Consider the following 27412-nt stretch of genomic DNA (forward strand, 5'->3'; position numbering starts at 1 on the left):
TACAAACACACACTTGCATAAGAAAATAATCTCAAAAGATATACACCAAAATAGTACTTATTTCAAGGCAGCAGGAGTATGAGGGATCTTGATTATTTTTGGAATTTTTACGTAACGTCTAATTTTTAAAACATATATATTAATTTGATAATCAGAAAGAAAGTAAAAGCCCATTTTCATTTTGAGGGGCAATGAGGAGGCCAGAGCTAAGAGAAGTGCTAGAAAATTAGAAGGGGTGACTGGAGTAATAAAATACTGACGTGAGAACAGTTAACTACAGGGGTCAAGGGAAAATTTTACTTTTTAAATGATATCAAGAAGGCCTTTTAATGATGAATCCTAGAAATAGAGTACTACTTACCATTTCATCTGCCAAAATGCCATTAAGTCCATGTTTATGTACCAATGCCAGCCAATTCAAACCAACCTTCTGATAGGGCTTGAGTGACAAACTGGTAAAGAGAGTTACAAAATATTACAGATTTATACTTCTATACTTTTATACTCTACTAGTTTTATGACATGAGGTTTAAGTTTACAATGCACACAAAAACTGAAATACCTATGTCTAATCTTACCTTTTAACTTACAAGCTATTTACACTTAGTTAAGAAAAAAGAGCCCCAAACACAATGCATTTTCTTCTATTTTCTCAACTTTTATTTTGTATTGACTTACTTTTTCTGGCTTTAAGAATTACAAAAAATATTTCCATGTTCAGTCATAATGTAATGTCACCAAGTTAATTCCATAAATGATCACAATATTAACCATGATAACATATTACTAACCTAATATATACTAGAAAATGGTATTGTATGGATTTGAATTATACCACTTTAGGGAACTTCAAGTATTAGGACAACACAAGCTTAATTTGCCTCTTTGCCAGGTTGACTGAATAAACACTTTCTGAATGAGTGTCAGTCACCTCTAATGTCAGTGGTATGTATATCTGGAAGGCATATATATGTATTTGTTTTTGAACTGTATATGAATATAAATTTGAGAGACATCAATGAGCATCAAAAAGTAGAAAGTAGCAGGCAAGGGTCAAAAATCTCATTTAATTTGGAAACACATAATTTGGAAATAACTTGTTTGGAAGGTAATATTGGAAGGCTATTACCAATAAAAACACTATTTTTTTTCTAAAAGTTCAAGTAGTTAAAAACCAATAGCAATTATTACTAAATACCTATTACATACAGATACACAAATAGCATTTTCAAGCACCACCTCATTTAATCTTTTAACATCCATTAAGACTGCCTTTTATCATTATTTGAAACTGATGAAAAACCTGATGCTAAGTAATCTGCCTGAGGCTGCATAGCTACAAAGTGTTATGGATGGCTAAGATTTTAACTAAGGAAGTCCATCTCACTCAAAAGTTTATTCTTATACTCCCTAGGTCAGCACACAATACATATTAACATGAAAAGCTAGGATAAAGACATACCTCTCATTCTCCAGCTTTTATCATCTCCCCTTAATTACCTATTACACACACCCTATCTGCACATAGGTAAGGAGTCTGAACACAGCTATGGTATAATAAAATGGTTAAAGGGCCAAATTCTAAAATCAATAGACTTTAATTAGAATGGGGTAAAAGAGGTGGGGTAGAAAGATATACATCTTAAATTAGAAATATGTTTCGGGGCACCTGGGTGGCTCAGTCGGTTAAGCGTCCAACTTCGGCTCAGGTCATGATCTCACAGTTCATGAGTTTGAGCCCCATGTCGGGCTCTGTGCTGAAAGCTCTGAAGCTGACAGCTTCGGATTCTGTGTCTCTTTCTCTCTCTGCCCCTCCCCTCTCCCACTGGTCTCTCTCTCAAAAATAAACATTAAAAAAAATTAAAAATAAATCTATGTTTCAACTGTGGGGCATGCAATCTATAAAACATTTCTCATTAAAAAAAAATAAAAGCATTGGTGGGGAAAAATTCAGCAATATTGCTGAAATCTTTACAGTTCATTTAAAAAAAAAGTCTTTGTTTTCCTGGACATGTAATTTCAACTGCCACTACAAAAGTAATAATAAATAAAACATATTACCATAGATATTTTAATTTCCAGATCCAAATGAATTTTCTACAATGGTGAAAGTAAATGCTCATACTGGAATATTTACTCTATTCCAGACACAAGGCTACGGGCATGCCATGCATGATTACTTCATATAATCTAATGATAAAGCAGTAATATTATTATCCCCATTTTAGAGATGAGCTGATCTCTGGGACTCGGAGAAGAGAAGTAACTTGCCCAAGGTCATATAGCTATCCAAATGCACTGTACTGCAGTGGCAGAGACGGTATCCAATCTAGGTCTGATCCAGAGCTCAGCCCTTCAACAGCAGAACATGAAAAAGTTCTTTCCTCCTGACCCACCCGCTCTATGGTCAAAACTGAGTTCTTTATTATTTTTGAGCCGCTCTTGATGCCTTAGTCATCCCACACATGTAAGGTTCATACTTTATGAAAATGATGAAACTTCATAAGGTGGGCAAAGTACATCATTTATAAATGCATCAAAGCTCCAAGCATGCTGTCCCAACATCGATCTATCACAAATAGCCAAGAAATATTGAGAAACTAGTGTAGCTGTTAAAATACTCTTCACTATACATAAAACTTTAAAAAGTGATGAAGGAGTTTTGAGAAGCATCTACTATATAGAGTTTTTCAATCAAATAAAAATGGCTTCATCCATATCACAAAACAGCTCTGCTGGCTGTTTCTTATCAAGATGCTAAATAGCTTTGTTATACTGAAATGTTTGTTTTAAAAATACAATGTGTGTGCTTGTGTATGTGTACACACACATATGTATTTTTGTGTATACGCTCCTCTACTGGATTTATCTAAGCTTCCAATAACTTTTTATTGCTTAGTATCCCAACAATGCTGCCCATCAACAGATCCTTTCTTCAGAAGGCAAAAAGATCAATGAAAATGCGATTTTGACAAAGATGCTTTAAATCCAATTTGTTATGACCAATTTTTAAAATAGGGCAGCTATATGCTTTCTCTAGCAGGATCTAATATTTAGATGCTGTACAATCACACCTTCTATTTATTTTGACATTCTATCATTTTCTAAGAATTTTCATGACTGCATATAACCCCCCCCCCCCCACCAGTTTATAGATAAAAATGTAATCTGCCCACGCCTTCTGAATTAGTTTAAGTGCTCTCTTCTCATCAGCAGACCATAAATATCTTTTGGTACCTCTCACTAAAGAAAAAAAAAATTATTTTAAGATTTTCTGAGACCATGAAAGAAAATGAGGCAGCATGTTATTTTGAAGTTACTTGTTTTGTTAGGAGGAAAAAAAAAATCCTTCCAGAGTCAGGATTTATTTTCAGAGTGAAAATTTAATTGGGTTTAAATCTCCTGTTGGGAGAAACTGGTATCGAAGTTTTGAAAGGTGAGATAAGCTTGAAATGGAGATAATATGCTAAATGTGAGTTCAAAATGCAGAAATAGTCTAGAGAGACTTGTTGCAAGCAGTTGATATGAAATAAGATTAGGGATAGTAGCTGACCAAAAGCTTTATATTCCCTAAGTGTGACACAGCTGATGACAATACCACAATATTAGTTTGCACTAACAGTATCCAAACGGCTAAAATATTTACATCATAGCACTTGGAGTTACTCAAGTCACATCTGCAGTACTGATCTGCATCCACATCACTGTCAAAAGGCTTCACAGCAACTGTTTAGAACATGATAGGAAACCATCCTATCAAATTGAGGACAAACAAAATCAGAGTAACCTGCTAGAGTTAGCCCAGAGAAGACAGGACACATATAATTAAATACATTTTATATTGAACATCTGAGAAATCTTTTCGGATAAAACAATTTAAAGCTAATATGTTTTAGATCAACTGCTAAAGTTTGAGAGATGGCTACATTAACAGTAGGAATAAAAAGGGAAAAATACTGAGGTTTTTTTCTCTTTTCCCTCACTGTATTATATTTTAACTTTCGGTATCTTTAGTCTTGACATTTTAAAATAAAAATTATGAACGTAATAGTTTTGAGCTTCGAGATACACGCAAGAAATTTTATTTCCCTCTGCAAAGACTTTATTTTTAATAAGGATTTTGGTATGTCTATATGTCCTTTATCTCTGAAAGACAACTTTTTTCTGTTACAATTAATATAAATTTGTAATAATAAATGGTTAACATAATTTTGCTTCAACGTAAACTTTGCTACAAAGAATTGGTTCTGTTAAGAAAAGCAGGGTAGCTTAGTCATCAGGATGGTTTGACATTTTCCTCCCATGCTAATAACTCCTTTCCCAAGGCAAGAAAACTACTTTAATTGTCTCTATGCTCAGCAGCAATGATGCCTGGCCAGTATACCAAGTAAAATTGCTTGTGCAACTCTTACCTTGGCTAAAAATAAAAACCAAGACAACAAATTTCACCCCCTAAAAGTGCATTTACATGAACTCTCAAGAAACTATCTACACAGGTATTAGAAGTTCTATTTCGGGCTAGAGCCAATGAGCAATTTTTAAAAAGAGCGATTTTTCTCATCTATTAAATATTTCATCAGAAAATTCCTCAGCATAAAGGAAGGACAGTGTATTACCTGATCATACTATTTACAAGTAACAGGACTTTGTGGATGTGGGTTTAAGAGAGAAATTTTTCAAGTGATGCAATAAAGCACTTGATTTTTTAAAATCCAAATTATGATAAAGTAGACTCAACTGGGTAAGTCTTGTAGAGTGAAGAACTCCCCATATCCAATGCTGTAGAACAAGAAGGAGCAGCTCCAACTACACTTTTAGGAGATGAATTTGCTGACATGGCCATAGTTCTTTCTCTACAGAGAAAAGAGCTTCTTTGTGGGAAGTGCATCACGTTTCCCTACACCATCCCATAGCACCCTAGAAGGGCACAGAAAAGATTGTAGCTTACTATTAAAGGCCAGTAACCATATCTTGACTTTTAATTAACCAATGATCAGCAAATATGCTTTGATCATTGACTAGAAAAAGACTAGAAGAAGTAAATAAAATCACCAAGGTAATTAATTTTAGTACCTAGTGCTAATCTTATTAAATACCTATCAGAAATATTCTGAACAAATGTAACTCATTTTTAACGTTACGTATTACTGAATACTATGGATATACCATAATCCACTCTAACTATTCATACCATAATTCATTCTATTCTCTGATTTTAGGAACTTGGATTGTTTCCATGTTTTTGCCACTATAAATATTATCACAGTAAACAATTTTATACATTTCTTTAAAAGGAAGTATCCTGAATAGTTCTGAGTCCCCAAACCACTTAAAAATAAACTTTTAAAGAAGTTCAAAATAATCTTTCCATCCCAATATCCCAACACCATGCAAACTGGGGGCATCACAATTATAAAATGCCATTTTAATATGTACTGGTTGTTGTACAATTTTTTTACTGAAAATAATTTAGTATCTGCTTTTTTGTAAGAATTCTGAAAAGGCATTTTACTGACACTAGCAGTTTTGGGAAATATAGTTTTTATAATCTTTCCTTACATAATCTATTTAATAAGTGTCCTTTTCATTATTGATATGTTTCTACTCCAGAAAGAGATTTAAAACTCTGGGCTTTTGAAAGCATTTAAAATATTAAATCAGATACAGTATATGTTAATAATTTCATTTTATTTATGATTAAAAAGAAACTGAGCTAAGACAAATTTTATCATTGATACAATTAAGCAGCTGATTTTCTGAAGCACCAAACTGTGTAAAGGGGTAGTAGCTAAAACCACCTTTCCAGTTTTTGTGATTATATATGAAATCATCTGTCATCAGACAAGGAAAACATAGGTTATATAAGACCATAACAATTCCTCCCTCTAATCTGTAAAGATATAATGGAGTAAAATACCCTTGGCAGGGTCGGGGGAAAGGGGTATCAATAAAAAATAATTCTTGCATCACTTATGTGTCATTAAAGGAAACTCTGGGCTTCCCTTCTAACATTAGTTTTCATAAAACTTCCACATGTAAGTTCCCTAGGCACAATACAGAAATAAGTTCTGAATTTTCATACAGCTGAGATAAAATAAGAAATAGGTATGTATAACAAATATTACCTCTGGTTTAGAATGGAGGGTTGTTCTATGTTCCATCCACCTCCATTTCCAGTGAGCATGGTAACTTGTTTTGTCAATTTATTTGAAATGTCTTCACATTTGTTCATAAGCCTTATAACTACATCCCTTTCTTGGATCAGTGTTTTACAATGCCATATCAAATCTTCTGATAAGCCATTAGTTTTGGACATCTTTGTGAACTATGGCATAAAAAGAAAAATAATTTAACAGTTCAGATCTAGTAAATAAAAATCCAGTATCAATTTCTTTCTTTATGAGGAAAAGACAATTTGTTCATTGAATATTTTACTAATGACCTTAATCAAGTGCTAAGAGAACCTGTTTCTTTCTTCATGTCTATATTTGAATTTCCATGTTTCTCTTTGATAAATCCTACTGTCACCTCCAACTCACCATGCTGAAATAAAACATATCTTTCTCCCCCAAAATGCACAATCTCAAGCTAGTTATTACTTTGAACCTAGTGGCTGTTCTCTTATAGGAGAAACTCTAAAGTGATGGTTAACATCTCCTATCAAATTTTGTTTTCAAAATCTCAGATTCGCCTTCATTACCAAAAGTAATAGTATTGTATAATTGCATACCTGATATCTTGCCCCATTTTCATCACTTTCCCTGCCTATGACATATTACTACATGATTAATCTTCCTAAAATATACTTTTCCCTATCTATCATCAAAGTACCACCCCTCGAGCTTTCAAAACTCCAACTATTATTTGTCACTTAAATTTTGTTCCTAAACTGAGACTATTGCTTGGAAAAATATCGCATGAATCAAAAGTTAACCATGACCAATCAGTAATTTGGTAAAACTTTTTTAAAAAGTCAATTTCAATACATATATGCTTGTATAAATGGCTTTCTGTGAAAGCTCAAAGAATTTCTTTCAAAAATGTATTCGCATTTTTTTCTAAAGAAGACACTGAATACTTCATCATGTAAAAGCTGTAAAAGAATTAGAATTTTTCTATATAGATAGTTGAAAAGAATATCCTGAAGAACGTTATAAAAAAATATTTTTAGTGAAGAATAACAGAAAGCCCACAGCTGTCTACAAAGCTAACAACCTGGCTGGACAAAAAGAAATGTCCCACAATCCAGAAATGAATAAAGGAAACTAGAGTAAAACTACGTGTTAAAACTACACATGATTTTGATTCATGTCATCTTATTTACTCAGCATATTCCTATTTACAATAAGAATCACGGGGCGCCTGGGTGGCGCAGTCGGTTAAGCGTCCGACTTCAGCCAGGTCACGATCTCGCGGTCCGTGAGTTCGAGCCCCGCGTCAGGCTCTGGGCTGATGGCTCGGAGCCTGGAGCCTGTTTCCGATGCTGTGTCTCCCTCTCTCTCTGCCCCTCCCCCGTTCATGCTCTGTTTCTCTCTGTCCCAAAAATAAAAAAATAAATAAATAAATAAACGTTGAAAAAAAAAAAAAAGAATCACATGAACAACTCTAAATAATCCCTGTGATCACAGTATTATTTAAGTTCACAGAAAAGCTAAAATAATAGAAATACAAGATATACTATGATAATTTAACTAAAATGTGTTTAATTTTTTTTCAACGTTTATTTATTTTTGGGACAGAGAGAGACAGAGCATGAATGGGGGAGGGGCAGAGAGAGAGGGAGACACAGAATCGGAAACAGGCTCCAGGCTCTGAGCCATCAGCCCAGAGCCTGACGCGGGGCTCGAACTCACGGACCGCGAGATCGTGACCTGGCTGAAGTCGGACGCTTAACCGACTGCGCCACCCAGGCGCCCCTAAAATGTGTTTATAATATGCACTTTTCACTTCTAACATAGAAAAAGTTGGAAAGAAAATTTCCAATCTATTCTAAAGCCACGTTATTATTGTACTGCAGGATTAAAAAACACAACAACTTAGCACTTCACAAAATGGCACTGTGAAATACAAAGTTATCTGCATACTACTTTACATTTTCACATGGACAATATTAATAATCACAATATGATCTCCCATTTTGTGCTTTCCAAGGAAAGGATTTACACATAAACAACAGGGTATATTAGAATAAGTGCCATGAAGATTTTAAGGAGGTTCTATTAGAATTTCTAATTAAGGGGCACCTGGGTGGCTCAGTGGGTTAAGCATCTAATTTCGGCTCAGGTCATGATCTTACGGTTGGGTGCGTTTGGTGAGTTCGGGCCCCACGTCCGGCTCTGTGCGAACAGCCTGGAGCCTGGAGCCTGCTTCAGATTCTGTGTCTCCCTCTCTCTCTGTCCCTCCCCCACTCACACTCTGTCTCTCTCAAAAATAAATAAAACATTAAAAAAATTAAAAAAAAAAAAAGAACTTTTAATTAAAATATATTTTATTGGGGCACCGGGGTGGTTCAGTAGGTTGAGCCATGGACTCTTGGTTTAGCTCAGGTCATGCTCTCACGTTGGTGTGATGGAGCCCCAGCATTGAGCCCCAACATGGAGCCTGCTGAGATTCTCACTCTGCCCCTCCCCACTGCTTGTGCGAGTATATGTACTCTCTCTCAAAAAAAATAACAAAAAAGGAATATATTTTTATTTTTTAAAGTTTATTTATTTGGAGAGAGAGAGAAAGCATGTGCACACCAAGAGGGAGGGGGCAGAGAAAGAGGGAGAGGGAGAATCCCAAAGCAGGCTCTAAGCTCAGTGTGGAGCCTGATGCAGGACGATCCTGCCACTGTCAGATCATGATCTTAGCCAAGTGTCTGTCACTCACCTGATTGAGCCACCCAGGTGCCCCAATTAAATATATTTTTAAAGGAACCCCAAAACTATAGGCCTAAAACTAATCTCATGTCTTTTGTGGGTGTGTGTGAGTGTATATGTTTATGATGTGTATGTCTGTGAGAGAACAAGAATAACCCGGAAATAAAGAACATATATTGTGTGCCTTGTATGGTCTAGAAACTACCAGATGTCTTTTATTCACTAACTCATTAAATCTTCACAATAACTCCAGATCAATCCACCAATTCTGGATGAATAAACCAAGGTACAATTTCCAAGGTCACACAGTACGATAAGATTCCAAAGTTCATACTGTTTTCTTTTCACTACAATTAGTACCTCCCAAATTAAAAAAAAAAAAAAAGACCTTTTAAAAGTTTAAAAAAACAAAACATTTTTTTGTAAACAACTACCATTTACTGCTCTCTTAATTTTTTGGCAAATATTAGCTTAGCTGGTGAAGGTACCTGGCATGTAGACACAGTCCCTATCTTCATGTGGTTTACAGTCATTGGGAAAGATATGCAACCAATAATTTTAAGTGTAATAACTGGTATTATGAGGGAAAGTAAAAAACTCCATGGGCACTTTTCTCATAGAGACTAATATAATCTAGGACCTAGAAAATTCTTCCAGAGTAATAAGGCCAGAAATAAGAAAGAACTACATTGGCCCAAAGAAGATCAATTCAATTACATCAGAATCTAGAGAAGAAATAAACTAACATTACAAAAAAGAAACAGCCAGATATACACTGTATCTGGTTAAACTATACCAGGGAAGCAGAAGGAGAAAAATCCAGACTGGGAAACTGTACAAAAAATGATCCAGTTCCTTCACCAAAGATATTATAGGAAAAGAAAGAAAGATAGATGGGTGGGGGACCTACAGATTAAAAGAGAATTAAAAGACTGATATCAATGGGGTCCTGAGTGGCTCAGTCAGTCAGCACAGAGCCCACTTTGGACCCTTGGTCCCCTTCTCTCTGCTTGTGCTTTCCCAAAAATAAATATTAAAAAAAAAAAAGACTGGTATCAAACAATCTCAGCAGGTAGACCTTATTTAATGGATTCTAATTCAAAATTACTTAACAAAAAAACTTACACCATTTAGGAGAAACAAAATTTGAACACTGAATGCAGACATTTTCTTTTTGGATATTTCCTAACATTAAGGAATTATTGATGATTTTTATTAGATGTGACAATGTAGTTAGTTTTGTTTAGGGAAAATATCTTTTTTGAGATATATATTTAGATTTTTATGGATAAAATGAATTCTGAGATTTGCTTCAAAATAATATGAGACAGAAGAAAGTGGATGAGGATATAGATGAAACAAGATCAGATTATCAGCCAGGAACTGAAGCTGCTGCTGAGGACATGGGGCTTTGCCACCTTATTCTAATTTTTTATGTTTGAAATTCTTGTAGAGGAAATCGAGGAGAGTGCAAAAGGTAACTCTTACTTCAAGCTGCATCAGTTTGATTGGTTACTGAGATTTTTAAATGAGCTTGACATTTTGGTTATTTTTGAAGTCAAAATTTCAAAATTTACCTCCCTTGGGACTTCCTACTGTCCCTACCTCTCCTCCCATTTAAGCCAACCAACATCGGAGATGGTCCAAATTATTGTTGCCAGTTTGGAATTTAAATCTATCCAGTAATGTACGTTGTCCATGAATGTAAAACATCAGATTTTCAAGGAAAAGGTTTCACTGAAAGATGAAATTGTCAGGATTTGGTTCAGTTATGAGTAACAGTAAATCCAAAACACTAAGCGTTTAAATACAACAAGTTTATTTCTCTCTCATGTAAACGAAGACCTGTGGAAACACTTCAGATCCGATATGATGGTTCCCAAGTCAAGGATTTTTCTACTTTGTTGCTTCATATCCTCAATACGTGGGGTTCCTACTATCATACTGACATCTCAATCAACAGGAAGAAGGGATCCTATAAGGGCACTTTCCAAAAGTCATAATATACTTCTGCTTACATCCCATTGGACAGACCTTTGTCAAATTACCACAAAGGGAGGCTGAAAAAAATGTCATCTTAATATATTGTGGGTACTGTAACCAGCCATAAATCTGTTTAAAAGCCTCGAGGCAGCTTAAAGTACAGAAAGAAAAACTGTTCTTGATCCAAAAACGTTGCATTTGATATGGCTATAACTGATATGGAGGATAAGCAGAAAACAACAGTTTCTTAGCATTTCACTAGAAATATATACAACACTTCCAGAGCAAAATATTGTGGATCTCTACAGCTAACATTTTCTAAGAACCAGAATTCAGTTGAATGGGCATTTATTTAACCCTTAGACTTCCCAAAGGTCAGTACCATAATTACACCCAACTTACAAATGAAGAAATGTAGAATAAGCACTTGCTATAGGTCAGATAAATATTAGAAATGTCACAACTGGGACTCAAAATCAGGCGATCTAGCACCACTATATTATTCCCCCACCTGTTACCTCCTAGTATGTACTCACAAAACCAAGAGAATAAAGAGGCATGCATGAAATTCAGGAAGAAGAGATCCAACACACAAGAGACAACAAGGATTCCCCTGGATGTCAGGGAAATAACATACCAAGGTCACAGCTGAATAGTGGGCCTATAATCCAACCAGTCTAAACCAGAGCAGGTCTTAAGATTCCAGATGAGACTTTTTTTATAGGAAGATGAAATACAAATGGAATACCAGAAGTGTCTAAAACTGAGGGGAAATTTAGACAGCTGGGAAAGTTTGAAATAATAAATATAGAGAAAACTGGACAAAGTAAAACCAAGACCACTATTACCTAGAGAAAACAAAATGCTAAGCAAGGAAAAAAAAGTAATCATGTAATATACTACATGGCTAAGAAAGGCATTTACAAAGTCATAATGTAGATACTAAAAAATGATCTTCAAAATTATATTAACTTAAATAAATCTCAATACGTAATTCCATAATATCTTTATTAATGGTGTGTGTGTGTGTGTGTGTGTGTGTGTGTGAGACAGAGAGAGAGAGAAACAGAGAGAGAGAGAGAGAGACAGAGAGAGACAGAGAGAGAGATGGAGAGATGAAGAGAAAGTGAGAGATGGAGAGATGAAGAGAAAGAGAGAGAGAGAGATGAGCTGGCACTTAGGGAAATGTATAAGAACACTCTACTGTTAAATTACTGTTTCCTGAAGACAAAAGGCATGTTAATAATCCTATAAAATACTTCACCAAAATACCTCACCACAAAAGGCTTTAAGAAATGCAGAGACTCTGTAAATGCAGGATCTACTAGTAAATCTACAGTTATTGATGAGCATAGAAAATATGGTCCTATTTACATAATATGAAATATACAAATGGTGCACAAATAAGATGCTCAACAAAGCCTTAAGTGGTGGGCATCTTTGGTAGAATTTTGGCTAACCTGACCTTCTTTGTTCTTGCAGGTATTGTTTTAGACAAAGAAAAATTATTCCTCCAAAAAATATGATAAAGCTATTTTTTTCAGGTGGAAGAAAGGGGGGAAAAGCAATTCCTACTTGCTGGATAATTATGTGGAAAAAAAAAAAAAAAAAAAAAGAACCTCAATATGGCCCTGATTACCACCTCTTTGATTAAAAGACTCAAGTATCACTTCGGGGACTTTTTTAAAAAGCCACATACTGAAGTACCTCTCTCCTGCCACAGTGTGTCACTCTTACAATACAAGTATCTTTTAATTTCTACAAGAAGGGAGGGATTGTTTAAGGCCAGATTTAACTCCCTACCTAAGAAGTAACATTTTTGAGGACAGAGTCCTGATCTTATTCACTGCTATAAATACCTGGCAGCAGCTCACAAAGTACTCAAAATGCATTTATAATACATTTTATAAATGTTTATCAAACTTATGCAAATAAAAATAAAGCCGGAATACAGTCATCCTAAACATAATTTATTGAAAACGACCCTATAAGGAAGGAAGGAACAGGCATTACCATGCTTTAAGTGACAAATTTAAGCAGACATTTTACAATAACCACTGGGAAAACAAAGCAGAAAAGAAAACCTGTGGTCCAAGTTACCAGCAGTTGAGAACAGTACAATGAGCATGAAGTGTTTTGGCATGAACTAAAACCTGGGTTGCATGGTTAGCGATCAAGGAAAACTGCATCTACACTGACCTAAATGTTAAGGAAGAACAGATGCATATATGAAGTTTTAAGGTGAGTTATTCATGAATGAGTTACTCAGGTATCTTCCTTTGGTCAGCACACATTACTATTCAGATTAAGGTATAAAAGACGCAGCATAATAAAATTATCACAGACAACAGTCCCCACCATACTCTGCACAAGACTAGACACAAACCCCATAAGTGGTTGGTGAACTGATGCCATCAAATGTGTGAAATATGGCAATTAAAATACCAATTTTACCACATTAATAGCATGTTTTAAACTGACATTGGCTTGCTGTATTTCCAAAGTCTATTCTTACAAAAAACACATCCTTTACTAAAGCAGAAAAACAGAAAACTTACGAAGAAACCTGGCAAACAATAAATTCTGGTTCAAAGAAAACAGGCATAAAGCTGCGAACATAAACACCCTTGTAAACAATGCACTTATTTTGTTAAACAAATTCTCATGTAAAAATAAGGGTGACTAGAATATCTTACATTTAATGTTTAAAAAGTGTAATTCTGACAAGAAAGTCATAATGATGTACTTTCCACATTTTGTTTTAAAAGGCACTGCTAACCTAATTTTCACAAATTGTTTTTCTAATAAGGCAATGAAACAGTAATGATTACATTTAATCTACCAATGTTGTAGACTTGTTTTAGCAAAAATGATAATTAAAACATATGTGTACTTGATTTGTTGGCTCAGTTTGCCTTTTTAAATGAAATACTAATGACTCTTAAAGTTCTCACAAATTCCCCAATCATTAAGACTAAAGAGCTTCAACAATAATGTTAAGAGTTCACATGCTATGAAGTAGTAAATCATATATACAACTTTTTAGTACCGTGTACGTAAGATTAACTTTATCTTTGATGATTTTAAGATACAAAATTGCTCCCTAAATCAGTCACATTCAAAATTCTAAAATGACTGAAAGTAGAGCTTAAAAGTTCCACGCAAATTAAAATTCAAAGCTCATATACATGGATGTGCCAATGTTAACTGTTCATTTCCAAAAACTCTTCATTTACCTACGTTTTTCAGGACAGCAAAGTCCTGTTTTTGCTGAAATAGCAGGTTTACTTTGTAACTGTTACATAAAATAACCAACATTTAGCTAAATAGCTAGCAACTAAATACCGTCTTTGCATTTAATTTCTAGAGAGGAGGCAAGATGCAACAGGGGGTTTAAAAAGGTAATGCATAATCTACAAAAAAATCATGTTGAGACTAATTTAAACTATGCCGATTAATTAGTGGGGGAAATATGCTTTCTACATGTTAACTTGAATATTTTTGAAAGCATCTGGCACATATAAGTCCGGTATAATTTACTTTAACTGTAAGATATTTGGGCAAGTAGTTACAGTTACTAAATACACTGGTTGCAGATAATTGCATTCCTTATGAAATAAATTAGAATCCCAACAAGCCCAAGCAGCTGACTCTGCAATAACACAGGAGACCATTAAAGATTAAAAGAAAGAAGAAAAGGAAGAAAAGAAGAACAAGAAAGCCCTTCAGCAAATACTTCAACAAATAATCACTCAGGCAAAGCCGAACAAGTTTTGAAAGGGCCTGCTTTGACAGATGTTCTCTGGAAAAGCAAAGGCTGCAGGCAAAACGAGTGGCTTTATTTATTTTATTTTTTTTAAGCTACGAAATACTAGCAATATTGTTTCTTTATTTTTCAAATATCTTAACTTTTTAAAAAATGCTTTCTAGAACCACTGTTCAGGGACCCTCCCACACTGCCACTTTTAAAGACACTAAGGGAACTTAGCTCTTACAGATTTGTCACAAGTATAAAATTAATCACAAGTGCAACTTTCCTCCCAAAGATAGAGCACGAAACTTCCTTAAAACTTATAAAGCTTCAAGAGGCAGCTGATCTTCTAAAGCTGTAAAAAACCATCCACAGTGTTTTCACAGCAGGGCCTATATATACAATTCATGATATAAAAGCCCCCATTCTCACAAAAGTCAAGGCAAAATTTAAAAGACAGAGTTCTTCTATTCCTCTGTATGAGTAAGATTTGCTGACTGCTGACACTTACAAAACTCAAAATACAGGTATTTTGGATAACATTTGTTTATAGATCAAATTCCATAAAACGATCATGCAAAGTGTACTTACCAGTTGCTTATGCCTTCCCTTCACCTAACGCCTGAATTCTAGGCTTCACACACTATCTTTCCAATAAAAAACGCTTGCAGCCTGCTACACTCCATAAAATGGCCGTGTTGTTTAACCAAGAAAAACATGTTAGAGATTGAGCTGTCACTTTTAAAAGAAAAAGAAAATAAACAATTGCTTCTTTTGAGGTGAAGCATAAAACACTGAGGCTGGTATTTGAATCATGGAGCTCCCCTGGACGTTGCTATTGCTCTTCAAGTAGCTGTAGTAAAATTTCTGCCACATTCTTGCTTTCTGCATGGAGTCTCAGCAGTAACAGATCAGAACAGGCTAGCAAACGACTCCTTCCTAAATGTAAGCTCTAATTTCTTCTTCTGCAGTGAAATGAACCAAGTTTCTATGCAAAAGAATGAGTGACAGTATGCCCAGCCAATCAGCTTGGGTTTTTTCAGGAAAATCACCCCTTAATTCATTCAAAATTAGGTCATATGACACTATTTGAAATACTATTGGCTTACAATGAAAGTAATGTTTGACTCTACACAGGATGAGGCGACCCATCTATGCTTCCCTGGGCTGAAGACACCTTGACTATAAACAGTACTGTGAATTAAACACACACACACACATGTATATATACACACACACACATACACACAGACAGGGGAAAAAAAAGTAATGTAGCCTTACCAGAGCTTCCCAACTATTAAAGGGCCGGAGTTCAGTTATCTTCTGAGCCTTTTTCTGAGAACACTGAGGAATCAAAGTTAGTTCACCAATTGAAGCATCTTGAAGAAAGTGAAGAATTTTACCCTTATAGCCATCCTCCATCACTTCTTCACCACTACTGTAGTCCTCATCTAGTGAGCTGCCGACATCAGAACCCGAATCATATTCAGAGTCTTCAATAACTCTCTTAGGATTAAATACATTTTTTTTACGTTTCTTATTAAAACCATTTTGTGGTTTCATGGAACATTTCTGTTTCAGTTTTGTTTTAGCTGAATTTTTAGGATAATTCTGACTTCTTGAAGAAGCTTCTTTTCCATTTGGAAATTCACTTTGTGAAGCATACTGCATATCTATATAGGTAGACAAAAATAATTAAATTAGAAAGATATAAATACAAGCCTTCAAGTAAGATAAAAAAATATCTAAACATGATATTGTCGTTTTGAATACAGAATTCAACTATAATTTATTAAATCTTGATATACTTTAAAGAGAAATACTGAAGTAGAATCTGAAGTCGTACAATGAGCTGAAATAATTAGTTTAAAAAATAGGTGGTAAGTTTTAAAAAACCGAATATAAACCCCCATTTCCTAACAAAGGTCCTGAGAATATAAATGGCAGCTGCATATTCACAAGATATCCCCAATGTCACTTAGCAGCCCCATCTCTATGCCAACACTGATGGGTATAGCAAAAACAATGTTCACCCTAAATTAAAACCATTCCGATTATATTAATTTTCCATTGCCATCTCCACCTATTTAAATATATCATTACTGAAAGGCACTGCTACTTTTTCGCTGGTTTATCCATCGTATTCCATAGATTTCTAAGATGTCTGTGATTGAAGAGGTTCTGTTAGCTCTTATCAGTTAGCCTATAACACGTTAGTTTACTGTTTAGGATGTTTGTTCTACTGACTCAAAGAACTTTCAGACTTACACATTATTATACATTCATTCTGGTGCATATGTCAAAAAAAGGAAAAATAAATTGGATAAAGTATTCCTTAAATTCTCCACATTCACAATCTATCTCTTTTGAATCATTCTTCAGACTCAGAACTGGTGATTTGGTGGCTTCCTTCTTTCCGCAGACTATCAATTCTCTGTACCATCAAGAGCACCCATACTAGGGTATTTCTTAGAAGACTTCATTAAAAAATGAAAACAAAAAACCCCAATGCCACTGTACTGGCCTTTTTAAACTGGCTTTGAAATTACGAAGAGCTGATCTAACTGATTATTGCTTAAGGATGTGAATAAACATTCAACTCTTCTCCACCACTTCTCTACTGTTTGGTTCTGAAAGTTAAAAGTGCTCCAATACTGGTTTAGGGACTTTCTTCCATGCCAGTGATATTCGTCTTTTAGGTTTCTGATAGTGGTGCACTTTTGATATTCATGTAAGGGCAGGCTAGGACACCTATATTTCAGTGATTATAAAACACAAGCAATCATACGATCCATCCTGAGAGATGTTAAAATATTAAAAAGATGTTTCTTTTATGCTCAAAAATACATGGCAATTTAAAAGTAGCCCTATTAAAAAAAAAAGTTAGCTAAACAGAAAAAAATATTTTCTATTTCATTTTATAGTGCCATTAACATATGGAAACTACTCATTTAAAAACTTTTTACATCATTATTTCCAGTATCTTTTGCAATCCCATTCACTGCTTATTAGCTCACAGGTTTACCATTTTCTTATATACCAAAATACAGAATACAATGGGAAGTATGTGCTTTCTATGACAAAGGAGCTAGTTACCTTGGTCTTCTGCAAACACTTTTAAAGATTCTAAAGCTTCTGTGTACATCCATTCATGTTCCTTGAGTACTTCCCTTAGTTCCTAGAAATAAGTCATTGATCTTTTTGTTAAAAATCTAAAATTAGCAACTTGTAGAACTTGTATACTCTTTTAAAAATAAGTCAATCACTTAAAAATTCATATCTGATTATTTCACACCTGTTTTCATGCTGCTTTACAGATACTTTCTGTGTATATGTACTTGGGTGAATACGTAAGTCTTCAAAGGAAAAGCAGTTTGACTTTTTCTGCATTTCTCCTCTCCCTATGAAGTGCTATGAAAACTTGAGGATCAAAAATATCTGCTCAAACTTTAACATGCAGTTAGGCTTTTACGAACTGCCAACTTCAAAACATATAGTTTCAACACATGTAAAGAACAAACAGAACAAGATTTTGCATTTAGCTCATCAAAATACTACCTGTGCATATACCTGAATAAAATAATGCAAGTGTAAATGTATTCTAAATGTTAAACAAATAATGTGCTTCCACATACATTTATGTGATTAAACAGAGGCACTTCTACCAGTGGCATGCTTGGCTCTGAAATTCTTCTTACTATTTAACAAGTAAAACAAAGCTTATGGAATATTAAAGTACCAAGATGTAATATTACACTTTAAAATTCTTTTCTGGGGGTGGGGTGCCTCAGTAGTTTAGTCAGTTGAGCTGAGCAACTGACTCTTGATTGTGGCTCAGGTCACGATCCCAGGATGGTGGGATACAGCCCTGCATCGGGCTCTGTAACGAGTGTGGAGCATGCCTAAGATTCTCTCTTTCCTTCCCGCTGCCCCTCTCCCTGGCTCACCACTCACACATGTGTGCTCTCTCTTTCTCTAAAAAAAATAGAAATTAAAACAAAATAAGTAAATTTCTTTTTTTTTTTTTTTTAAGTTTATTTATTTATTTTTTTAGTAATCTCTACACCAAGAGCGAGGCTCAAATCTACGATCCTGAGATCAGGAGTCGGACCTACTTCTGACTGAGCCAGCCAGATGCCCCGACACTTTAAAATTCTTTTTTTTTTTTTTAAGTTTATTTGTTTATTTTTTGAGAGAGAGAGAGAGAGAGAGAGAGAGAGAGAGTGAGCAAGCGAGCAGGGGATGGGCAGAGAGAGAGGGAGGGAGACACTCTCAAGCAGGCTCCACACTGTCAGTGCAGAGCCTGACATGGGCCTCAAACTCACCAAACTGTGAGACCATGACCTGAGCAGAGATCAAGAGTCACATGCTTACCCGACTGAGCCACTCAGCCACCCCTTTAAAATTCTTAATGAGAAATTTAAAGGACAAGAATATGAAAAAAGCGAACAGCTAACTTGGTTTTCTAAATATTCACATTTTATACAGGAGTTACAACTGTTACGGTTATGTTTGTTATTATTATGGCTGTTATGCTGATACAGTTAACAATGTGAGGAATTAACAAGTAGTATAAAAGTATTTTATAATAGTGATAAGAGTATTTAATTAGAAAAATGTAAAATGCATCTTGAGATTTTACACAGCTGATCGCAAACACTATTTTGTTTCAAACATTTAATACACACTGATTACATCTTTTCATGACTACCCACCTGTTTATCAAAATTGGGAAATTCCTTTTGCAATTTCAATACAATACTTTCTTGTTTTTCCCAATTACTGCTAGATTCTGCAGACTCATTTGATTCTTCTCCCTAATGGGGGAGAAAAAAACAATTAAGGAGATCACCTATAACGTTAAGTCTTAAGACAATTACATTTATATTTTGGCTTGATTTGGAACTTACCACATTCAGTTAAGAATCCAAAAATGTTTCTTTCTGTTCTTGTGAAAACTGACAAATTTATATCTTTAAGGGTAAAGAATATTGCTGCTTTAAGATCACAAAATGCAAGACCCTGACTACATATCCAGTAACTCACACTTCATACAGTACTCGAAATAAATCTGCTAAAAGACTAGAATGTTCCTCAAATTACCCTAAATAATTCAGGTATACTGAAGTCTTTCCAACCTAATGGCAAGTAAAAGAAAATGACTCAAATATCTCAGCTATGCTCACAATTTTATACCTCCCTACAAATTGCAAATACTGAGAGAAAAAAGTTACTTTTACTTCAGTGTTGATTTATAGAATGGCTCAAATATTAATTGTTCAGCCACAATATAAAAGTAACACAATGATAGGAATTTATGTGAAACCAAAACATTAATCTGGGAATAATTAGTGTTACTCATATAATCACTTTCTTCTTTTGTCACTTAACTTCACTTAAAAAAAAATGGTTAAAATTCCACATTTAAGCAAAAAAAAGATTCTTGGGGTCATGCATAGGAAAAGTCTTATATTTTAGTCAATCAAAAATCATTTACCTAACTCTGCTTACAACTGTACCACATGCTACACAAACAAGATCTAGAAAAACACAGTCTCATGCTTTCTTTTACCTCCTTCCTTATCCAACAATTGTTAGGTTTTTTTTTCACTACCCAAAGTACAAATACTAAAAATTGTGAGTGATACCTCTCTTGCACACAGAAATGTGACAAAGTTCCACACGGCAGGGACATATACCTATGTAGTCCAGTGGTTACACCAGTGACACAAAGAGTTTGGGCCTAAATCTGTCTCAGTGGGCTGTAGGGTTATGAGTTAATCCTGTGGTTATTTTTCCTGTTCCATAATAGAGAGTTGGAACAGGCATATTTAGGACTGGCAGTAATCTCATGTTAGCTCCTTGGCCCAGAGAGTAAGGGCCATTCTCGCAGGAAAGAGACAAATTCAAGTCCCTAAAACTGAGGAGGGGTAAATGGAAGAAGAAGAAAGAGGAAGAAGAGAAGTACAAGCAGAATCAGCCACAGCAGCAATACCATGTTACTGAAGGAACTGCAGAAACTGGTATCACCATCCCATCCCAATGTACTGTGGCTCCTTGGCCTATACAAAAGCTGGGTGATGGGTTTTGGAGAATTATTTTAGTTATCATAAACATAGAGGTGATAACCCCAATTGTAGCTAGCAGTTACTATACCAGTATGGTATTTTTAATGGAGCAAATCAGTATAACCGTGCAGTTAAAATCTATCATGCTTCTTCACACACTGCCCCATCCCAATTAGAAATGACAAGCAAAAGCAATTTGTTTTCATCTGGGAAGGGTCAGGGATAGATATACCTTCACAGTCTTCAGGGGTCTCCTGCTCTTTCATAATATAGTACTCTAGGACTGATGGTTTTGCACAGTCCACAGAATATCACTTTAATCACCTACACTGAAGACATCACTAACTGGACTTGGTAAGCAGGAAGCATGGGTACCTCAGGAAGACACATGCAGGCCAAAGAATAGGAAATAACCGCCCCCTCCCCCCCAATTCTGGGAACCACCACACCACTTTCATGAATTTTATGGGGGCGTCTAATCTGGGGCATGCTGCAAATGCCGTTCAGAAAAAAAAAAAAAAAAGGAAACAGAAAAGGTACATATTGTCTAACTCTAAAAAGGAGCAGAACAATCGGTCGGGATCGGCCTCTTTGCTTAATCTGTTTATGAACTAGCTCTCTTAACACTGTCAGTTATGAATGAGGCCAAGATTGAGAAGGTTCCGTAGGAGGCCCAGGATACACTACAAGGTGCTCTGTCACTTGGGCGTCATGACCAAGTAGATGCAATGATTCTCAAAGAATCTGTGGCTAATAAGGATGCTGTATGAAGTCTCTAAAAGCCCCAATCACAAGAAAATCAATATAACATATGCCATTTCCAAAATTACTGCACTGTGCAAAATCAGGAAAATAAAAAATTAGTGTTTCAGAAAAATCGTGTTAGAGGCACAACATTCAAAAGCTTCATCAGTGACACATTAAAAAAAAGAGGAAGGATCCTTGAAACAGGATAGCACAATTTCACACACATTAAATGGCTAAGAAATGCATAAATACCACAATAAATGTAAACTGAAGCTTGCCTGGGAATATTAGCACTGGAAGGACTGCTTGTGAGTTACTGTGAAGCGGTAGAAAAAAGGTTATCTGAAAATGAACAAATTTCTTAACGCCAGCTATGGAACAGCACGGCTCACTGTCCTTGTGTTATCTCTGCTATACTGGCTGAAAATATAAATGATAAATTATAAAATAAATACATTTCTGCTCCTTTGCTAGCCTCCTCCTCTCATACTAATGCCATCTGTAAGGTTCTAAATGCAACTGGATGCTAGGACTCTTACTGTATTCAGTACTAAAACCAGTATCTTCAAACCAGCACAACTGTTTTCAGTAACACTTAAAGCATCTGACAACCTGATGTGTTAAGCTGTCATGGTGTAGCCTTTTAGTCTTCACCATCATTATCATGATTACTTTCTGTATCCACATGGCTATCAGGAGCAAATTACTACAAGAGTTCTGTGGCTAGATCATCAGCGGGACCCTATCTCTTCAACATCTCCACTTTTTACTTCCTCAAATCCAACCTTCTTTCCTCAATCAACACACCTTTTTCTGAGTTTTAAAAATTTCTCTGTAAGAACCAAATCTTTCAAAATTGCAAATCAAGGTAAGGAGAGTTTTCCACCACACATAATACAAATGCTCTTATCACTCCAGGTTTTTACAATGGTACTAATGAAATTCTGATGTTAAATCTATTCCAAAATTCTATAACCAAATCTGCATTCTCACTTTCAATAACAGCAATTAGTGTCTTAAATACTCACTTTAAACAATAAGCCATAAATGCTGTAATCATAAATTTATCACAAGGCTATCTCAGGTGGTTTTTTGAGGAAAAAGAAGGAAAAAAACGGGGCTGAGTTCAGTTTTTGTAGAGAGAGAGGCTTGATGCATTAGAAGAGGTTTTAAGTCTTTTCGTTTTTGCTTTTGCAAAAATCCTCTTACAACAGAGAATTAAGTAAAAGTATCACTGCAGATTTGGGGACTCCACCCATTTTCCCTGTACCAGTAGTGAACTCTAAGGCTGACTTACTTCTTTTAAAAGGCATAGCGTAGTTTGGTCAGTGATAAACTACTGCTGGTTTCAGCTCCGAGTCTCTACCTGGCACTAGTAGTGAATATCACAGTAATGCTATGTTTCAAAATCTTAATTCCCGTTTTCCGTTTTTCAGATTTGGGATCTGTGAGGCATGCATTCACAACAAATATCTGTTTCATGAAATCTGAGTTTAATTCAATGTATAGTTGCTTTCTTCGGTTTACTTTTATATCACAGCTGAAAAATTCTTTGCAGCTTTCCCATCTGCACTCATGGCTTTGTGTGACACCCGATGGCTTAGGAATTTGTAGCACTATTTGCAGCTACTAAAGCAACCACTACGGGCACCAAAAGAAGCTACTTCCGCAGTACACACTTATTTTCTTAAAAAAAAAAGATCTATACGGAAAAGGTTGTTCCTGACTTTTTTCACTTTTGTCTTTAATTCAGATGCTCAACAATCTTTCCTTTTCTTCTATTTCTTTACGCCTTTCTTTATGACTTCCCAATATTTGATGACAGTCCAACCATATTATTTTGGGGCACTGTCTCTGATGCTCCACAATGTGGATTCCTTTATGCCTGTGGCTCAGGATACAGCACATGTTCTCATTCCTTCCCAAACATTTATTTCAAGCTTTTCCTCAATACTTAAACCTTCTTATATGTACTACCTGATATTTTTTAATGAAATTGCTTAATATGTTTGGGATGTTGAATGGGTGTTTTTCCAATAGAAAAGTTCACCAATGTGAAAGAATAGCAAAACACAGCCTTGTGGGAAAATAAGCATGGTGAAATGAGGCAGCCAGTACATGTCTGGGGTGTGTGCATTTTATGTAATCTATGTGGCTCAGTGCAGCTGGATGCAGTGTTCTGTGTTCACCTAGTACTTCTCATGAACAACACTGCACAAAAATAACATAAAATTTAGGTTATACTAAAATTGCTGTTTTACGTATTTACTGCCCTGGAACAAATTCACATTTTAAAAGCAGAAGGGACTTGGGGCACGTGGGTGTCTCAGTTAAGCGTCCGACTTCACCTCAGGTCATGATGTCATGGTTTGTGAGTTTAAGCCCCGTGTCTGGCTCTGTGCTGACACCTCAGAGCCTGAAGCCTGTTTCGGATTCTGTGTCTCCCTTTGTCTCTGTCCTTCCCCTGCTCATGCTGCCTGTCTGCCTGTCTCTCTCTCAAATAAATAAATAAATAACATTAAAAAAAAAAAAAGATTTAATAAAAGCAGAAGGGACTGATGTCTTCTTGTGAAAAAATCGTTGGCTTGAAAGGGAGTCCTGATAGGAACAGAATGATCATGGCACATCAAGTGACCATGAGACTCGAGTTGTTATGTGATCTGGTTATCTGACCCACCAACCTTAAAACTGAGTATGAAGAGCAGCAACCCATCATTAAGTGAAAATGGGAGATTTGAAACTGAACTTGAGCAGGCTCAGGAGGAACAGATAAGCTGCCTCTGCAGCTGTCCCAGGCTCCCACGGTACCTACTTCTGCTTTACTCTGCCCCTCCTTCAAACAGGATTTATGGCATTTGGGGAATTCTTTACAATCAGATAAAGTGAGGGGAAATCTTGAACTTGGTTTTCAAAGAGTTCACATACTATTAGAAGAAGCCCAAAGTGAAGTAAACAAACAACTGAGGTTAAATGATTTAGCCTCATTTAAGAAAGGTTTGGGCAGTAATCTTACCATCCACTTTGTATAAAAAGAGGTGGCCAGGGGTAGAGAGCTATGATATATGATGGACAGGAGCTAAGGAAGAGAATAAGAATAGAAGACTGGTGACCAGAAGTCTGGGAAAGAGGTGCACTGTTGAACTTCTCAAGAGTTTTTCTGAGAACAGAATGCAAGAGCAACAGTTTTCCTTAGGAATGTTCGTCAAAGTGCATCTACTATAGAGGAAATTTTGAGTAATGAGGAAGACAACATGATCTATTTTGTGAACACCAATAACAACACAGCCACTTGAATGCTTGATCACTGGGTCTATAAACAAATGGCCATGGAAACAGGAATAGAGGCTGTGTATACAGATCAACAAGATGGTCCCACACCAAGATTTATCTGATTACTGTTACCAACAAATATTTAACCTGCCAAGAGCACAGGCCAACAAGGAGTTCCGACAATAGCACCGTTCTTTGGGAGAGTCAGTCAATTGTCTGGAGGCAAGTTGATTACACTGGACCCCTTTCATCATGGAAAGGACAGTAACAGAAATCTACTCTAAGATGCCTTTCCTATCTACCTGCTCTGGCAATACCAGTTGTGGGTTGAACTGTGTCCCTCCAAAATTCATGTGATAAATAACACCCTAGCACCTCAGAATGTGTTTATTTGGAGATAGGGTCTTTACTGACATAATGAAGTTAAAATTAGGGTGAACCCTATCTACCAACTGGTATCCTTACAAAAAAGGGGAAATTTACAGATAGACATGTCAACAAAGAACATGCAATGTGACAATGAAGGCAAGGATCTACAAGCCAAGGAACGGCAAAGTTCCAGCGTACCATCAGGAACAAAAAGAAATGGAAAGCCTTCAGAAGAAAATCAACCCTTCTGACACACTAGCTTCCAGAACTGTGAGACAATACATTTCAGTTGGTTAAGCCACCCAGTTTGTGCTGCTGTGTTATGGAACCCATAAGCAACTAACATATACATAGATATATAGAAAACCTAACTGAGGGGCGCCTGGGTAGCTCAGCTGGTTAAGTGTCTGACTTTGGTTCAGGTCATGATCTTGCAGTTCAAGAGTTCAAGCTCTGAGTTAGGCTCTATGCTGACAGCTCGGAGCCTGGAGCTCACTTCGGACTCTGTGTCTCCCTCTCTCTCTGTTCCTCCCCGGCTCATGCTCTGTCTCTTTCTCTCAAAAATAAACATTAAAAAAAAAAAACTTTTTAAAAAAAAAAAAATAAATAAACCTAATTCACACAGTACACTAATGATACCACAGTGTTCCTGACCAGGTCACTAAGAAAAGTGCATCAATGAATTTGTCTAGTGATTTCACCACATGCCTCAAAACCTACCACAGAACAGTGGTATCGCTTATAGAGCATGAACTTATAGAGAACGCCTAAGACCGATGTGTTGTTCAACAGGATGTACAAGCAAAGTAAATGCTCTGAATCACCAATTTGATGCTGTTTCCCCCATAACTGTTATATATAGATTTGTAAACTAAAATGTAGGCCTAGTCTCTTATACTATAGCTACTCTCCATACCTAAAACCCAATCACAGAATTTTTAACTTCCCATCAGTATTAGTTCACAAGAAAAGAATGCTTCCGTGGAGGGACATAACAATTATCCCATTAAATTAGGGTAGAGGTTGCTACCTTGCTACTTTGGGCTTCTTATACCATTAAGTCACAGGTAAAAAGATAAAATAAAACAAGTTACTATACTGGTCAGGGGTGACGGATTTTGATTACCAAAAAGAAACTGTGTTGTCTTGAATGCAGACAGGGAGGACTATGTCTGGTTTCACTGGGAGGCCTCAGTAGTTCTATTCTTAAAGCAAAAGTTAATGGAAAAATATAGAGTAACCCAATAAAAGCATAACCATAATTATTTTTAGATGAGCAGTTTTAAGTTATCAAAGAGGTCATCTGGAAGAATTATAATTAGTTGTCACACTGGAGAGGAGGAAATGGTGCTGGTTCAACCATATATTAAAAGTCTATTTTCAGAGTGCCTGGGAGGCTCAGTTGGTTAAGAGTCCAACTCTTGGTTTTGGCTCAGGTCATGATCACAGGGCTTGTGAGTTCAAGCACCATGTCAGGCTCTGCACTAACAGCAGAGCCTGCTTGGGATTCTCTCTCCCCCCCCACCCCTGCCCCCACCCCTCCCCTGCTCACACTCTCTTTCTCTCACAAAATAAATATTTGGAAAAAAAAAACCACAACAGTATATTTCTCCCCAAAGTTACTTTATCATGCCACTAGAATATTAAAAAAAAAAAAAAAATTTAACATTTATTCATTTTCAAGAGACAGAATGTGAGTGGGGGAGGGGCAGAGAGGGAGGGAGACACAGAATCTGAAACAGGCTCCAGGCTCCGAGCTGTTAGCACTGAGCCCAACGCGGGGCTTGAACTCAGACTGCGACATCATGACCCAAGCTGAAGTCGGACCCAGTGAGCCATCCAGGCACCCCTAGAATATTTTTAATAATTAATTTTATAACTCAGAGATAAGCAATTAATACTGGATAAATTAAAAAGAAAGCAAAACAGTCCTAAATGAAATGCAAACCCAGTTTGATTTGGTTGTGAGAGAGAAGTCTAATTCATTTAGATGCATTTAGATCTGATATCCACATATTCAACACATTCTGTGTCTAACAGCTGATTTTGATATTTCAATTCAAAGGTAACTTACGTGATCCAGTCTTTTCTTTTTTATAGACTGATCATCATTAAACTCATCTTCCTCATATGCCTCTGAAGAAGATGATAATTTTCTTTTCCTGGGTCCACCACCTTCTAAAACGGAGATGAACGATCAAAGTTTGCACAAGTATTGTAAGAACCATTAATGTAAAACAAAGGTAAAAAAGTTATTATAATGAACACGTGCAGATCGTTCTCTTGACATCAGGCCCAATGTTATTTCTTCTACATTTCATGTATACTCAATAAATGTCAACTGAATTAAAGGAAAAGTAAAC

At 35.9% G+C, this 27412-nt stretch overlaps 1 protein-coding gene across 7 annotated transcripts in view; it reads right to left on the minus strand.

The window, feature by feature from the left end:
• SMARCAD1 (SWI/SNF-related, matrix-associated actin-dependent regulator of chromatin, subfamily a, containing DEAD/H box 1) overlaps positions 1–27412 on the minus strand; it is a 79600-nt gene that overhangs the window by 19086 nt on the left and 33102 nt on the right. For 3 of the 7 annotated variants that reach the window (XM_043572171.1, XM_043572178.1, XM_043572174.1), the window contains exons 6-11: positions 27124–27227; positions 19311–19412; positions 17692–17773; positions 15877–16268; positions 6126–6325; positions 362–452 (exon numbers count right to left, since the gene is read on the minus strand). In XM_043572171.1, coding sequence (XP_043428106.1) covers positions 362–452; positions 6126–6325; positions 15877–16268; positions 17692–17773; positions 19311–19412; positions 27124–27227 — 971 coding nt within the window. Of the gene's footprint in view, positions 1–361; positions 453–6125; positions 6326–15186; positions 15565–15876; positions 16269–17691; positions 17774–19310; positions 19413–27123; positions 27228–27412 lie in introns of those variants that run through there. The other 4 variants (XM_043572181.1, XM_043572180.1, XM_043572179.1 and 1 more) reach the window with 2 other exon arrangements.

Source organism: Prionailurus bengalensis, chromosome B1 (genome assembly GCF_016509475.1).
Source record: "Prionailurus bengalensis isolate Pbe53 chromosome B1, Fcat_Pben_1.1_paternal_pri, whole genome shotgun sequence".
Classification (NCBI taxonomy): Eukaryota; Metazoa; Chordata; class Mammalia; order Carnivora; family Felidae; genus Prionailurus; species Prionailurus bengalensis.